We start from the raw sequence: 17487 nt of genomic DNA, 5'->3' as shown, positions 1-17487 counted from the left end.
AAGAAGATTCAACAGAGGGTGGGGGAGAGAATTCAGAATATTGTCGAAGAAAGTGACTGGAAGAAAAGTCACCTCCTTTTGCCGGTCCTATCAACCCCTTCACTGCACTTGTTACTCACTGGCTTCACGTATAAAGCTTGACTCCCCCATGGCAATAAGGAGCTGGGCTGAGCAGCTGCCCCATTTACAGAAGAAATGTGTTCTCCAACTCCTCAGTTCTCCAGTTCATCGGTCGCGGACACCGCATGTGTGAGCTGCCTCATCTCGCCTTCCTCAAGTCTGTGACCAGCCTGGCCCTGCAGGCCCCTCTCATCCTAGGCCTCCTTTTGCAACAGGCTAACAGAGGCCTAGAGAAGAAAAGCAGGAGAGCCGTGTTCAAGTCTACAACCCCGGAAGGTCAAGTCAAGGGGTAGAAATGCTGTTTGGCTTCTCCTCCTTCATACGCACTTTCAACACGCTGCAGGTTTTCTCCTGTGCTTTCTGATGGGGTGCGAGGAGGCAGCCTGGCCTCGTCTGGTTGTGGATGCAATCAAGAGGTGGTTTGGGCACAGACATCTGGAGTTGCCTGAGGCCTGTTCTTCCTCTCTACCAAAGCCCACACTGAAGTGAAACTAAACAGTTTTCTCCCATGCTTCTTCAGATCGTTCTCCACTGAGATGACTTTAACTGAAACATAGGAGCTTATTAAGAGATAATCCGGCTGGCGCCGCGGCTCAATAGGCTAATCCTCCGCCTGCGGCGCCGGCACACCAGGTTCTAGTCCCGGTCGGGTTCCAGTCCAGCTCTCTGCTGTGGCTCGGGAGTGCAGTGGAGGATGGCCCAAGTGCTTGGGCCCTGCACCCGCATGGGAGACCAGAAGCACCTGGCTCCTGGCTTCAGATCAGCGCGGTGTGCTGGCCACAGCGGCCATTGGGGGGTGAACCAACGGAAAAAGGAAGACCTTTCTCTCCATCTCTCTCTCTCACTGTCCACTCTGTCAAAAAAAAAAAAAAAAAAAAAAAAAAAAGATAATCTATGTTGTAACTCAACGTCCCTGCAGAGGTTGGCTCCTGAGCAGACACCAAAGGATTTCTAATCCCTTTGCCCATTTCCATTTCTGTACTTATATCTGCCCTAAAGTCCCAGCTGCCAGGTGTGATGCCTGGGAAATCTCTGGGTGTTTTTCTTGGATTAAATGCTCCAGAGACAAAGGCAGAGAGAAGCCTCTCTCCTCTCCCTCTTTAGCTGAGCTATTGATTCTTCCAGGGTGGGAAGAATACAGAATCTCCTAGCTGAAGTGAGTCCACTTTGTCGCTCCCCGTCTTTGTGGAGGAACGACACAGGACCCTGCGCTGTTCTTTTGTCTGCTCGGCCCTTCCCGGGTTTGCTGCTGGTTCTTCCCGGGTTGGCTACCGACCCTTCCACCTCCGTGGAAGGGCGGTTCCCCCTGCCACATTCCCCACTTCCGCGGGGGAGCGGCACACCGCCGGCCGGCTCTCTTGGGGGCTGCACAGGTGTTCCTTCAGATGTTCCCCTTAGATATTCCTGGTGCATGCCGTCTCTCTCCTCCTTTATAGTCCTCCTCCGCCAACCCCAACTCGGCTGCCCACACACCAAGTACGCTGCTCTCCTCCAATCAGGAGCAGGTCCTACAGTTTATTGGTTGAACTGGAGGCAGCTGTGTAGAAGCTGTTTCTCCCTTCCCAGCGCCATATTGTGGGAGAGCAGATGCATAGAATAAGTCTTAATTCCAGTAACTTAGTCTAGTCCGAGTTGCTCCCCACACACTTCAAGAATTTCTGCCTTTTATAGAAACACCGGCAACACTGGTGGCCCTCCGGAAAGGAAGCTGGGGAACAGTTTCACCCATACCTTTGCTTGTATTTGAATTCAGATCCACGTGTACTTAACAAAATGTGTTAATACTTCTTTCTGACCCTGAAGCCCAGAGGATCCTGGGGGGTCTTTCCTCCAAGGTCCCAAAGGAGGAAGCAGCATCCTTAAGTGAGAGGTTTGTTTCCTTTACTCTCCATAGATTAGCTTTAGCCTCAGCTCTTGTTTTAACAGATGAGGAGAAAAGCCCAGGTAACTGGTGTATTGTTTTGTTAGCTAAAGTTCTAGTGTGTTACAAAGCCCTGACCATAACTGGTTTTAAACCAGGCAGCACAACACTCCTCCATGGCAGACAGGTGACAAGCTGGGAGCAGCTCACCTTTCGCTGGGAGACCAGAACATGGACTTCCGTCTCCCTTCTCATTGAAACACTTTCTAATCAAAGTCACCAATACGGCCTTTGTTTGTAACAAGATGTAAGCTTTATCTATTTCAGACCCTCCCATCCCTTTCCAAAGGCTCTCTTAAAAGTACGTCTGATTTTGAAATGAGTTATGTAAGCCTCATGGAGGCCAAGGACGTTAATCACAAAATAAAAATTTCAATCACGAAGGGATGTCAGCACATGAAGGCAAGGGCTTTGTTGCTGAACACAGTCCTGGCAAGTCTGGGCTGGTTAAAGGGTACTGCACAGTGACTCCAGTGATATTTTCTCTGTATCTTTTTCCATTTGTAACCTGTTGATGCTCCACTGTGTCTTTGCCAAGGGTCCAGAAGTTTCAAGATCAATAGCTCAGCCTGTAATACCTGAAAGACCGGCTCTCTTCTGAAATCATAAGCAAATGTTAGCCTTCTCAACACAAAGCAAACTGCTGAGGCAGAAACCAAAACAGGTGTCTGGGCAGCTCAGACCTCCTCCAGGCAGGCCGTGAAATATCAGGCCATTAGTTCCCTATTTTTACAGCAGCGGTGGTTACAAGGGGCTGGTTGATGTGGGAACAAAGCACAATACTGACTTTGGAGAATTCCATCTGTTTTCTCAGACTTAAATATTGACACCCACTTACCAGGTTTGGGAACCAGCAAAAGCTACAGGGATTTCTAGAGTAATAGAATTCCCCTGTTTGCCATTCCATGGCTACACTCAAAAGTGGAAAATGTTGAGTCAATGCCCATTAGCACATGCAATGCAGGGACCACTAAGATGGGCGGTTCAGTCCCTCCAATAATTGATATAACCAGGAAATCAGAAAGCCAAAGCCAAGCAATCAATGTGAGACATAAAAACAGAGGTATGTAGAAACTGCCAAAACACAGTTAACAGATGGAGAGAGACAGGATATCTGTTTTCGGTTTACTAATATAGGCATGGATCTCTCAATTTTTCTGGAGTAATTCTGGTTTCAAACTACATTTCCCATATAGATTCATTCGCTAAAACATTTAAACCCCACAATTCTAGTAGCTAAGGCATTTAAAACCTAAGGATGCAGGTGTTGCCCTAACTAGAGAACCATATCCCAACTGTCTGCTCTTAGACATTTAAGGGTTCAAGAATGTCTTACATGGGAGAAAAACTTACATTTGTGCAATTCTCTCAATCCCAGTACGTCCCTGCAAACGTTCTGAATAACATTAGGGGAAGCTCTGTGAGAAAAGGAGTAAAATTCAACTACGAGTCCAGAACCCCACAGTGATCAGCGAAATCATTTCAGGAAGTCTTCAAATTTGCAGCCTCACACCTGCCACTATGGTTTAGATATAGTCTGTCCCCCAAAAGGTTCATGTTCTAAGAGCTTGGTCCCAGTGTGGAGGTGGAGAAGTGGTGGAGCCCAGCGGATACTGATTAGATCATGAGGCTCCAGGGGAGTTATGGATCCTAAGGGGTTGAGTGAATTCTCCAGAGAGCAGGTTGTTACAGAGCGAGGCCACACCGTGAGCATGCCCTCTTTGGCACATTGCCATTTCTCCTTCAAGTCTCTGCCATGTTGTGTCACAGGCAAGGAGGTTCTCACCAGATTTCTGGCCCCCTGCCGTTTGGATCGTCCAGTCAGCTGGACTGCTACCCAAACGAATCTCTTTACTTATAAGGTATCTTGTCTTAGTATTTTATTGTTGCTACACAAAACAGGTGGGTGGTGGAGTACGTTAAACTTTCATTTGGGACACCTACATGATATTGGAATGTCTAGTTCAAGTCCCAATGACTCTGCTTCAGATCCAACTTCCTGTTAATGTGCAGTACCCTGGGAGGTAGCAAAGACATTTCAGGTACTTGGGCTCCTGCCAGCCACACGGGATACCCAGATGGAGTTCTTGACTCCCAGCTGCAGTGCGGCCCAGCTAGATATAGCCATTTGGGAAATGAACCAGCAGATGGAAGATCTCTCTCTGCCTTTCAAACAGACAGAGACACTAGTACACTGGCCAACATTCCAGGCAGGCTCCTAAGGATTCGGGAAGGGTAGGGGGCAAGTTGTGAACTCCAAATGCTAGTGCTCACATTTCACGGACTTTTAGTTCTAGGTTTGAGTCCTCTTCCTGGAATTCTTGGCCCACCTTCCTTTTACTCTGCTTTGCTCCTCTCCTCCTAGGAGCAAAAATGCCTGAAGCATCATCAGAGTCAAGAAACTCCTTCTCTGTACCTGCCTAAAATAAGTATGCATATCCAACTCAGTGAGACTGAGCCTTAAAGAAAAGTAAAAAATGAAAATTCCACAAACACTTGGATATACCCAAGCTGTAAATTTTCGTTGTATTTTACTTATCATTCATCCAGGACACACTGCGTCTGCCGTTGGCAGCTTCTCATTTTGAAATGTGAAGGCACACACGGTTCGCTTGCCCACACTCTCCATGTGCGCCTGGCACCAAGTGGAGCGCGAGTGGGAACTTGCTCAGGAAGCAGCAGTGCTATCCACACTGCTGAGCTGCCACATGCTCACTGGAATTAGGCGGGTTAAGACTCATGTTCAGCTTGAAATTTAAAGTTTCTGATTTTAGATTTTCATTATAACCTGATCTTACAGTCTACTTTAAAATCAAAAGGTCTGGGGTTGGCGCTGTGACATAGCAGGTTCAGCTGCCACCTACAACCAATATGGCTGCCAGTTCGAGTCCCGCTGCTCTACTTTTGATCCAGCTCCTTGTTAACATACCTAGGAAAGCAGCAGTACAGACGGCCCAAGTGCTTGGGCCCCTGCATCCACATGGGAGACATGGAAGAAGCTCCTGGCTTCAGACTTGCCCGGCTCCGGCTGTTGCAGCCATTTGGGGAATGAACCAGTGGATGGAAGATCTCTCTCTTCCTCTCTAACTCTGCCTTTCAAATGAATAAATCTTAAAAAAAAAAAATCAAAAAGTCACCCACTCACTCTAATATAACCATTTTGAATAAGGGAATTTATTATTCACATGCTGTACTTAAAAACAAAAAGAAAAAACAGGCTTCAATACCATGGCTCAGGAAAAAAGTGAAAAATTATTCCATTTCTCCATTTTGCCATCCTGTTATTTTCTCTATCAACAGTTCCAACTCAGAAAAAAAAAAAGTGGTTCCTCTGTCAGACACATGCAACACTGGCAGGAAGAGCTCTGGTCTTAAGATGGAGGTTCAAGCAGACTCTCCCTCTCTTATCTTGCTGCGTGTGTGTGGCTCCCATCATCTGTCCTGAATGACAGGAATTGCTGGCACTGAACAGTGAAAAGGCTCACTGAAATCTAAGCTTCAAGAAAAAGTTAAAGACAGTGCAACAAAACATAAAAGATACTGGAGAAGTTAAAGCCTATCACTTAATTCTGCTAAAGTCAAAACCTTCCATATTTTCCCATCTGTTTCAGCACAAGCACTGACAAACTTCCCTTGACCAACGATTTCACAAACAAAGGTGGATAAGAAAGGTGAAGTCTAGAGTCACAATATAATATAAGAGTGTGAAGAAAATTAAATGATAATGCAACTCTTACCTACATGGACTCAAGATAGTGCTGAAACTGGAGACAGCTGAGCAAGGCAATTCAGATTCATAAAGCTCAGGACACACACTTGCTCAAAAGCACCATCTGATCATGAAAGTAGCAACATTCAGGAATTTTCCTATAGAACATTTAAGCAACATGCTAACAGCAGAAATAACTCCAATGTCAACGGTTCTGTTTGTCTGCAATGAACCTATGTGTTCTCAAAAGGTCCTGTGTTTCCCTGGGACTATAGCAGCTGGGGAAAAATAAAACACCCGCAAAGGCAGGTGGGAAATCAGCACAGAATAGCTGAAGCCACTAGAAAGTCAGGAATTCAACTCAAAGAATCCAGAAGACAGTTATTTTCAACCATCTGAAGTTGAGTTATAAAATGTTTTAATATTTGGACCACAGGATGTCTGACACAACACAAAAAATACATGTGTTCCTCAAAAGCTCCTCTACATGTGTTGCAGTGTGGGACAGAGATGTTTTGCAGAAGCAGATGGCTGAGGTGACCCAGCTGGTGCTGCAGGCGCCATCTCCTGCTCTGAGGCGCCTGCCGCAAAGCATGAACACAGTGTGTCTAAACCGCCAGGCAGCGGGGACGATACAGGTGCAGCGGACTCACTGACACATGCTCAACCGAGCATTCCTCAGTGGAGGAGGAAGCCAATACCGCCTAGAGTACCTGCTTATGATAAACGAAGCTTTTCCAGCAATATTACCCTCCAAACCAGCTTGGGAATGGGGATTTCCCTATTTATAACAACAAAATTGGGAGAATTTATATATCAATGTACTTCCAGATAAAAATATGATACTTTATTATAATTTTTAAATTTCAGAACTGCAGGATGAATACCATTAAAGACAGACAGGCAGACAGACACACACACACAAACACTAAATTGTAGTCATTTTCCTTGCCCTCTCAATATTTGGCCAATGGGTTATGCCTTAAGGAATTTTCCAGTTCAATCCATACGCTGACTTGGAATAAATGCAAACACTAGTCTTTCGGTTTTATCCACAGTTCCAAAGTTGCTATTACAGGTAGAGATCATTTTTGCTTGCTAAAATTATAGTTAGGAATAAAAACATTGCATGCAGAGTTCTGGTCGTAGTTTTTTATGTCTCCTAACTGGCAGGCTTTGTTCTTTTTTTCATTGTTTGTTTTTTTTCTTCTACAGTTTGCCCTACACATGGCAAACAATAATAAAAATAAGAATAAATCTTCTATTCAAAAGCACACTGAATACAGGGTGGCTCAAATGAGTAGTAATTATATTAAATTATTGGATCTACAACTGAGAATCTGAACTCCAAGGTCACAACTCAAAATAAATACTATTTCAAGGTAAAGAAACAAATTATTTGGCCAGCTAATGAAATGCTTAGTTCTACCTAAAATCATAATTACAATGTGGACTTTTGCTTCATGCTGTCTCCCAAGACAAAAAAATTGGGTAATTGTCACCTCCCAGATGATTCTAGAATACTCCTCCCTAATTCTCCCTTAGCACTGAGACAACTTCCAGAGCTTAAGGTGTCATATATGTGGCTTTGGTTAGAGCTCAGGAAACAACTGCCACAAAGCTCAGCCCTCACATCCCATTTCTTTAAATATAATGGTATCAGATGGAGGTCCTTACTCATAGAAAGCAAGCAGGGACACAGGAGCTGGGAAAAGCTGAGTTAAGGATCGTTACATTAACAGACTTAGATGACACAATGAGACACAAATTTTGAAGCCAGAAACCTGAATATATCAACATCACCTTCAAAATCCATGTGCCTTTTTCTAATCTGGAACAAGGACACATTAATATGTATTGCCCATCAACACATTCTTCTTAACAGAAGTGAAGATATTTTAAGAATATGAAAAGCATCTCACGACATCTGTTTTCAGGGACACACCATAGCAACAGAAATACTTTCTGGTTTGTTCTAAAGTCTGTCTGAAGAGCAAAGGCTGTCAGCTCTCCTGAAGGATCAAGACATGTTCTGGCAAAAATATTTTCACTTTGCTAAAAGTTATATGCTGTCTTCAAGTTCAGCTATATCTCTCTGACCAATTTTTGTCAGCAAAGAAAAAAAAGGAATAATTTTTTTAACTCAAAAATTATTATCTATGTAGAATGAAGGTAGAATTTTGGTTGTTTTTTTTATAATTCAGAACACAGATGAAATCAAAAGGTCTGCAATTGTCTCTACATTCACATCTTTCACAGATCCTTTTCTTCTCTCACATGAATTCATCTGAATCATTGCCATCCTGTAGGAAACAAAAAAGTGAAACATAAAAGGCCTAAAAATGAGTATTTTAAATTCAAATTATAATCTTAAGAAGGCTCCTTCTTATTCCTAATCTCTGCGTTAACTAAAAGTAAAATACTAAATCCATTCATCACTCTTTCTCAATTTTAAATTGTTAGTTCCCTAAACTAGCAGCTAGCTATATTCTTTAAGGTGTCATTGCATGGTCTGATGACATGGCAACAAGTGACCAATGACTTCCAGATTATGAAGTAAAGACCAACTGATCTAACAGTTAGGGTATAACAGGTATGGCCATCAGAAACCATGATTGATTCTTCAATAAATGTACCAAACAAACATCACCTCAAACTGTCCCAACAATGCTGCCAGTGCACAAAATATTTCTGACCGAAATTCTAGTACTTTGAGTCTCAGGGTTGTCACAGATCTGTGACTTCTCAAATTTTTTTTTTAAATAGAAAAAATCATTAGGAAACCAAATATAGGCTAGTTGCTAAGTTACATGGCTTACCACGTTGTGATTAAAAGGAAATATTTATGTGATGGTATGTAGGATAAAGGGACCAATTTTATTGTGTGGCTTATAAACAAGGCCTGCTGACCACACAGGGAGACAGAGAGCTGCAAAGCGCTCCTGGCCGGCGCTGGCTAACACGGGCGGTCTGGTACATCTGCTCGACAGTGCCAACCCGGACACTGCTTTTGTCTGCTGTCTCTGTCCTGTCGCTTGATACCAGCACACCAGTGTGGTCAGAAAAAAGGATACAACTTGGGCGTACACATGCTGTTTTTCTCACTGTCCTTATTAGATGGAAGGGAAATGTGACACGCGGGGAGAAACAATGGTTTCTGTGAAGTTTGGTTTTATGGAAAAGTTTTCTTCGGTGGCTTTCTGTGGTCATCTTCCATTACCACAGTGAAACAAGGCCACAGTAAAATGTCTTTGATAATTTTACACAGAGCAGAAAAATGTTTGTAAAGGGTCTGAGACTGTCCTAGAGTCCAAAACGCAAATAATACCAGTAGTGATATCTCAGAGTCACTATATAATTTCAAATATCAGCTTTAGATCCCAAACACTGAGAATGAACACCTCATTAAGACAGTCTGAGTTGGTGACAATGAAAATGCATTATTCACTATGAGTTAGATTTGCAGAGTTAGAGTTGTCTGAGGGTCTGTGTTTGGGGATTATAGGAACTTTTAAATATATCTGAAGTCCTAGGCTTTATTTGGACAATTTTTCTATTTTATATTCCCTTTGAAAGTCAGTATGTTTTTTAGTATAATAGGTTTGACTCCCACTTGTAAATAAAAGAACAAAAGGAATGTTAAAAGGAATTGCTAATGGTTTCTGGTAACAAATTTACAAAGATTACAAACAAATTATAGAATGAAGGGAATAAGTCTAAGTAGAAAATTAAAAATTCAAAATTAAACCAACTTTAGAATGAAAGACTAACATTCTTCCTGATGAACTTGTATAAGCTAAATTAAAAATCAAATCCTGTATTGTATAAACATTAACCTTTGACTGCAAATCAACCAATCATGTTGCTAAATTGGGTCATTTATGGCCTGCACCTCTTAACAGAAGATGATTACAAGAAAAATTAAAGCCCATTCTTTTGAAGTATGGGGGAAAACTGTAAGGGCTCTTCCAGTGAAAGGGAAGAATTAAAGTACCCAGTACAAAACCTCCTTGGAAACCTGAACCTGTTTATACTTAGGTAGCAATCAAGAGAGGAGGGCAGAAGGGTTATTCTTTGTTCTATAAATTTCATTTCCTACTCCTAGAATTCAACATTTGTCACTAGCCAGATGGGGTGTGTGTGTGTATTTATTTCGCAACTCCAGAGCATGCAAACCTTTTCTTTTTTTTTTTTTTTTCAATTAATTAATTAATTTGAAAGTCAAGAGTTACACAGAGAGAGGAGAGGCAGAGAGAAAGAGAGGTCTTCATCCACTGGTTCACTCTTCAATTGGCCGCAATGGCTGGAGCTGTGCCGATCTGAAGCCAGGAGCCAGGAGTTTCTTCCGGGTCCTCCATGGGGGTGCAGGGCCCAAGGACTTCGGTCATCTTCTATTGCTTTCCCAGGCCATAGCAGAGTTGGCCCCACTTTTCTTTAAGATGTACTTAATCATTTATTCAAAAGGCAGGGTGATAAGAAGAGAGGAAGAGGGGCCAGCACTGTAGCCTAGTGTGTAAAGCTACTGCCTGCAGTGCCAGCTTCCCATATGGGTGCTGGTTTGAGTCCTGGCTGCTCCACTTAGGATCCAGCTCCCCGCTAATGTTCCTAGGAAAGCTGCAGAAGGCGGCCCAAAACCTTGGGCCCCTGCACTCATAGGGAAGACTCAGAAGAAGTTCCAGACTCCTGGCTTGGGATCAGCCCAGCTCCACTGTTGTGGCCATTTGGGGAGTGAACCAGTGGATGGAAGACTTCGTGCCCTCTCTGCCTCTGCCTCTCTGTAACTCTACCTTTCAAATAAATAAATAAATCTTAAAAAAAAAAAAAAAAAAAAAAGAAGAGGAGAGGAAGAGATACAGAGAGATCTTCCATCCACTGGTTCACTCCTCAAATAGCCACAACAGCCAGGGCTGTTCCAAAGCCATCTGGGTCTCTCATGTGGATGGCAGGGGCCCAAGCACTTGGGCCACCACATGCTGCTTTTCCAGGTGCATTAGCAGGGAGCTGGATCAGAAGCGGAGTGGCTAGAACTCAAGTTGGCACTCCAATATGACATTGCAAGTGGCGGCTTAACCTGCTGCACCGCAATGCTGGCCCTTATCTAAACTTTTAAAATTCCAATGATGAGAATGAAATATCTAAAGTCATAACATTATATGGGTGCCAGACTGTTGGTGGAAAGAATCTAAAATACAGAAAACTTCAATAAACAACAGGAACTATAAGCAAGACATTAGATCTGGCATACATTGAAGTCTTCTGTTCAATTGTTCTAAGAGTTTCAGGAAATCTAAAAAGAGGAGTGGGCATTTGGCACAGTAGTTAAGATGCCATTTGGGATGACAGTATCCAGGATCAGAGTACTTAAGTTCAACTCCTGGGTCTGCTTCCAATTCTAGCTTCTTATTGGTATGCACCCTGGTAAGCAGCAGATCATGGTTTAAGTACTTAAGTCCCTGCCACCCACTTGGAGAGCCAGATAGAGATCCAGGCTCTTGGCTTTGGCTTGGCCCACCTCCAGCTCTTGTGGGCATTCAGGAAGTGAACCAGTGAAGGGAAGATCTCTCTCTCTCTTTTGTTTATGTCTTTTTGCCTTCCAAAATAAGTTAAGAAAATTTTTTTAAAATTTAAAAATAGCTTCTAAAAGAGGTTAGATACATTTCCTATTTTGTACCTGATATTTTGTGGGAAAACATCAACTAAGGATTATATGGATAAGGAAGAATAATGACTACTTATGCAGTGACTAAATTAAGGAAGACTTTTAGAATAGCCCTAGGAAGAGTAAGTCTCCATTTTACTGATGATAAAACCCCCTCAGAGAAGTTAAATAACTTTATCCAACTTGTAAAAGATAATTTAAGTCTCTGAACTCCAAATTTAAGGCTTTATTTAATTACATGATTCTATTGTGAAATTTTCCAAGAGTAAATTATAAAGACACATCACTGATTCATAAAAGTGCCTCAAATTTAGTTTTTCACAGAGATGGCAATAAGGAAGTTGTTCTTACAAATTTTTAAAAGGATATATGGATATAAACAATGTCTAAAATCCCGTTAATCCCAATTCATGCACTCAATCTGGGGTCTGGCTAGATGGTCTTTAAGGTATCTTAAATCCTGTTATTTCTAAGTATCTAAAGCAGAACTGCTTAACATAACTTTCTGTGATGATGGGAAAGTTCTATATCTGCACTGATACAGTAGTTACTAGCCAGAGGTGGCTAATATGACTAAGAACTCAATTTTTAATTTAATTCTCATTACTTTACATAGCTACTTGCAACTAGTTGCTAGTATATTGGACAATATCCATCCAAAGCATGTCTTTTAAACAATATTATAAAAATGCAATATCTTAAATATATGCACCCAATTCCAATTATCTGAAAAGGCTGCTCAGTAACAGCTAAATTGTGCTTTCTCTGGACACTTCAAACCCAACTGTGGGAAAGCTAATCCTCAAGGACAGTCAGCGTGTGATACAATTCCAATAAAATAATTCGAAGAGACTGTTAAGAAGCTCCTGTCAGTGGCATGTGATAGCCACTAGGTCCTCAGAAACATGAAAAGAATCAGTTTTGTCACTTAGGCTAATGTGTAAGATCTTAGGCTACTGAAGGTAAAAATTGTGTTCTTAATTAGCAGATTCTACAGTCACGCTGATATAAAACATTAATTAAAAGGCACTTTTGCATTCCTAGAATGAGAAAAGAGGGAAGAAAGGGAAGTTCTGTAAATATACTACTAGACCTGTACTATACAGCAGATAAGGCCCGACAATACCTTTCCATGAGGTCATCTACTGGAAAACAAACACGCGGAAAAGTCCCCAGGTAAGGAGGGGAAATGCCAAGCAGAATCCAGCTCAAGTGGACTTGCTATCATACCAGGGTGAGCTATTTGCATTAACAATCAATAATAACTAATGACTGTTAATAAAAGCTCTTAGTGAATTATTTCAAGGCACAACATTAGAGCAAGTTACTTGAACATACCTGATTTGAAGACATATTCTCAACTTTCATTAGTGATGAATAGCTCCTAGAAGATAAAAAAAAATTCTTATCCTGTGCATTTACCATATATCTAGGACTGCTGAGGGGCTATGGAAGAAACACAGTAGCTATTAGATACCAGCTTTGCCCTCAAGGAAACCACAACTTCAATACAAACAATAAGTAAATAAGATGTGAACACTATTTTATTATTTAAAAAGTATTCTCATACATATTTCATGTCACTTCCACAATAGCTTTGTGAATTAGGTAGCATCATTCCCATTTCTCAGAAAGGACCCTATCTGCAGCCAAGATCAGATATGATTCATAGGTGAAGTAATACAGCCGACATTGCAAATGCTACAGGAATTCAATGGAGGAAATATATCAGTGTGGGCAGAAACTGACAGGGCACCATTCACAGATGAGGTGGGACCCAAACTAAGCCTAACAACTGGGCAGGATAAGTGAGGGGGTATTTAGATCTAGAAAGCAGGATGAGCAAAAGCAAAGAGATGGTATTTATAATGATATGCTGACGCTCAAACTAACTCAAGTGAAACCTGGAAGAAAAATAGTGGCAGATCAAGTTGCACAGATGTGTGGATCCAATTACGCTGTCTGCTTGTGTGACAGAACACAATGTGGGCATCAAGAAGCCCAAATAGATGACTGAGCAGAGCAAAGACATAATGAGAATTAACAGGATAGTTATGAAATATCTGTGCTAAAGACTTGGTGGAGGATGGATGGGAAGACAATAGAAAATGACAAATATTACAAAATACAGCACCCAAAGAACTTACTAGGAGGAAAAAAATCACTTTATCAGCAATAGTTACAGTGAAAAGTTCTAGTAAAAAAATACAGAGACAAAAGAAATAAAGTACTAGTGTCCTTTAAAAAGCAATTTGTAGGGGCTGGCACGTGGCATCACAGGTTAAGCCGCTGACTTCAGTGATGTCAGCAACCCATATGGCCCTGGTTCAAGACCCAGCTGCTCCACTTCTGATTCAGCTCCCTGCTAATGCACCTGGAAAAAGCAGTGAAAGATGGCCCAAGTACTTGGGCCCTGTATCCAAGTGGGAAACCTGGAAGAAGCTCCTGGCTCCTGCTTTTGTGTAGCCCAGCCTGGGCCATTCCAGCCATCTGAAGAGTGAACCAGCGGGAGGAAGATCAATCTCTCTCTAACTCTGCCTTTCAAATAATAATAATAAAAAGTAATCTGTAGCAAACAGAGGGCAAAGAAAGAAGTGAGGGGAAGGTAAGGTAAGATCAATTACCAATACAAGTATTTACCACTTACTGAATATTCTTGATTTGCTAGGAATGGTATTAAGCATTTCATAAATTACTGCTAATCCCCATAACCACCAGGGCAAGGAGTATTTCACTCCCATTATACTTATAAGGAAGCAAAATTAGGAAAATTAAAAGAGTTAACCAAGTTATTAGAGATAACTACAGATAACAAAGGAGAAGGCTTTGATTCCAAAGTCTGAGGCCTAAACCCACATGCTTACAATTAATCTGAGGGCATGCATCCACAGCGTTAACAGTTTTATCAGCACCTACATCAAGGTTTCTAGCTTGAGTTATTCGAAGAAAATGATGCTACAAATGACAGCAGTGAGAAAATATTTGTGCTTGATTCAAACATGCTGCATTACTAAAGTCAATATGACCTTTAATAACTGAAAACTGGGGGGCCAGCACTTTGGTGTAGTGGGTAAAGCTGCCACCTGCAGCAGTGGTATCCCATACGGGTGCCGGTTCGAGTCCTCACTGCTCTTCTTCAGATCCAACTCTCCGCTATGGCCTGGAAAAGCAGAAGATGACTCAAGTCCTTGGGCCCCTGTACCCATGTTGGGGACCTGGAAAAAGCTCCTGGCTTTGGATTGGTCCAGCTCTGGCCACTGTGGCCATTTCAGAATGGCCATTTGAGTAGTGAACCAGCAGATAGAAGACCGCTCTTGTCTCTCCCTCTCTTTGTAACTCTGCCTTTCAAATAAAATAAATAATTCTTTAAAAAAAAAACAAAACTGAAAACAGGAGGCTTGTCACAGTTAGAAATAAATAGCTGGGAGACATCGAAAGAGAGATATTAGTAAGTGTTATCTGTAATAAAGAAATGAAACCCAAGATCAACAAGTACATGAGGAGAAAGAGAAAGACATGTTAATTAAAAAAAAAGTGGTTAGCGCACAGAATCTCAATTCTGCTGCATCTCAGAATCACTTGTAGGAGTATATCTATATGCTTAGTTGTAGGAATCTACAACCAAGGTTGATGAACCAGAGTCAGAATTCCCACCTATGTGAAAGTGACACAAAACTGACCTTTCTTTTGGCTGCACATTTCCTCCAAGTTCCATCTCATTAATCTGACTCCCTCCCTGGCACCCTTTTGGATATCTCAAAGGTACATTCAGGTTCTTAACATTGATATTTTAACTCATGGTCTACCCCCCTTTCAAACATTGAATACCTCAAGGAATGGCATTACTGTCCACTCCAGTTCAAACCAGAAACCTCTTTTAGTCCCTCTCCTCAACCTAATCTATGATAAAATCCTATCACTGTATATACAAAATTACCTCTCACAGGTAGAGTTCTCTCTGTCTCCACATCAAACTGAGCTACCATCATCTGTGATAGAGACAACAGCTAATAGCTTACAATAAGGTTGGCGAAGTGGCCTTCCCCAAACACAAACCTCCCTGTACTAGTTGAAACCCCTAGTTGGAACCATTTGATGACTTCACAGTGCTCTTAGGATGAAGATAAACATGGACAACAAGGCCTTGCACAGCCCTATGTAGTCAATGTGCCCCCTTACTCCTGCTGCTCCAGACATTTATGGCTTTTTTTTTTTTTTTTAAGATTTTATTTATTTATTTAAGAGGTACAGTCAGAGAGACAGAGAGGTCGGTCTTCCATCTGCTGGTTCACTCCCAAATGGCCCCAATAGCCACAGCTGGGCCAATCTAAAGTCAGAAGGCAGGAGCTTCTTCTGGGTCTCCCATGCTGGTGCAGAGACCCAAGTGCACTTGGACCATCTTCTACTGCTTTCCCAGGCCAGAGCAGAGAGCTGTATCAAAAGAGGAGCAGCCAGGACCTGAAGCGAAGCCCATATGGGATGCTGGCACCACAGGAGGAAGCTCAGCCCACTACTCCAGCTGGCCCGATATTCACGGCTGTAGTCCTGCATTTTGCTTTGCTGCCTCTCATACAAGGTCTTTGCATGCATAGCTTACTCTGCTTAGAGTACTCCTCCCAGCACTTTTAAATCATCTAACAGGTTTGATCTCAGCTTCAAGAATCACCATATCAGGAAAAATACTATTTACTCATTCATTCATTATACACTACCTATGACTCACTGTACGTGCAAAGCACTGGATCACATTCAAGGAGGAAGCAATGCTACATAGGTGCTTCTCTGAAGGAACTTACAGTTAACACAAAGAGGCAGGGCACACAGAGCACTATTGATGGAGAAGGACAATAGCAGTAGGTGTGGGATAAACAAAAAGAGAGACAACCATAGAGTCATTTCTCAATGGGACTACACCATCTTTTTCATCAATGGCCTCATCATTAGCTCTTCACATGTTGCACTACACTCATTCCGTAAGTCTATTTTTCAATATTCCAGGAATCCTATAAAGGCTCCTTATGACTTACAACATGAAATTCTAGACTAAATGAAACTTTTCAAGTCACTGTACAATGTACTTAATTTTTCTTTCTTATTTATTTATTTACTTTTTTGTCTATGTATGACCTTGGCTCTGGCCATGACAAGTTGTTCATTCCTGTCTCAAAAGTGGCATAATATAGAAGTGTGGACTTCAGAATTACAGACAAGTTTGAATTCCCTGTTTTGCCACTTATCAGCTGTAACCCTTTATACATTAATCTTCTTGCTAATCTTTCCTTTACTATTGCTTATTTCTTCTGATTGTGACATCTACACAGTGGCTTAATTTTGATGTTACTAGATGTTTTGGTTTGATACCACAAAAAGCCAAGTAAGAGAATACAAGATTAAAATAAAGTAGTAGGCATAGAATTTGATCTTTTGGGTAGAAAATCTGGACACAAAACTAATACTAGTACTACAAAAGTATAAAAACAGATTACCAAACAGGTTAGAAGCCTAGAGTCTGAAATTTTCCAACAGCTACAGAACACAGTGTGCAGCTGCAGCTCTGGATACACCAAGCGAATTCTTGACACAACAGCACCTCTCATTCCTTGCACTGTAGCCCTGCATCATAGTCTCCCATTGTCTGCAGCCTCTGATAAATTTATTTGTGTGGCATAGGTTTACCAGAAATAAATTACTGTTTCTGGTTTTCTAAAACCCCTAAGCTTATCAGAGAATACAAGTGACCAGTAACAGTTCAGAAAGTGGGACTGATTAAATCAACTTTCAAAGCAAGCATTTACTTAGTAAGATTCAGAGATTTGCCCCTCTCAGTTTGAATGAGTATTTTAGATGTTGACAACTATAGAAGAAAGCCAGTGGATACGAAAACTTGAGTTGCTGGGTTCTTTGGTTTTAAACAATTGCATGTTTTCAAACGTGTAAAATCATATAAAATATCCTAACTTTTTGTAGCATACAACTTAATTTGAAGCAAAAATGTATTTTAAAGTAAATTATGACATCTATAAATCATTTGATTTATGCTGAATAGAACACAGGGAAGAAAGTATAGTAACGTAGGTT

At 41.6% G+C, this 17487-nt stretch overlaps 1 protein-coding gene across 11 annotated transcripts in view; it reads right to left on the bottom strand.

Moving 5' to 3' along the window:
• Positions 1 to 6575: 6575 nt before the first annotated feature.
• CCDC25 (coiled-coil domain containing 25) overlaps positions 6576 to 17487 on the bottom strand; it is a 44692-nt gene continuing 33780 nt past the window's right edge. For all 11 annotated transcript variants that reach the window (XR_011386248.2, XR_016228898.1, XM_089325458.1 and 8 more), the window contains 2 exons: positions 12748 to 12793; positions 6576 to 8053 (listed from right to left, as the gene is read on the bottom strand). Coding sequence is in view for 9 of the 11 variants with exons in the window: in XM_089325458.1 (XP_089181584.1) it covers positions 8024 to 8053; positions 12748 to 12793 (76 nt within the window). In the remaining 2 variants the exon portion in view is untranslated. The remainder of the gene's footprint in view (positions 8054 to 12747; positions 12794 to 17487) is intronic.

The sequence above is a fragment of the Oryctolagus cuniculus genome, chromosome 2 (genome assembly GCF_051225735.1).
Source record: "Oryctolagus cuniculus isolate XC-2025 breed Fujian yellow rabbit chromosome 2, ASM5122573v1, whole genome shotgun sequence".
Classification (NCBI taxonomy): Eukaryota; Metazoa; Chordata; class Mammalia; order Lagomorpha; family Leporidae; genus Oryctolagus; species Oryctolagus cuniculus.
This window is presented reverse-complemented; position numbering and strand designations above follow the sequence as displayed.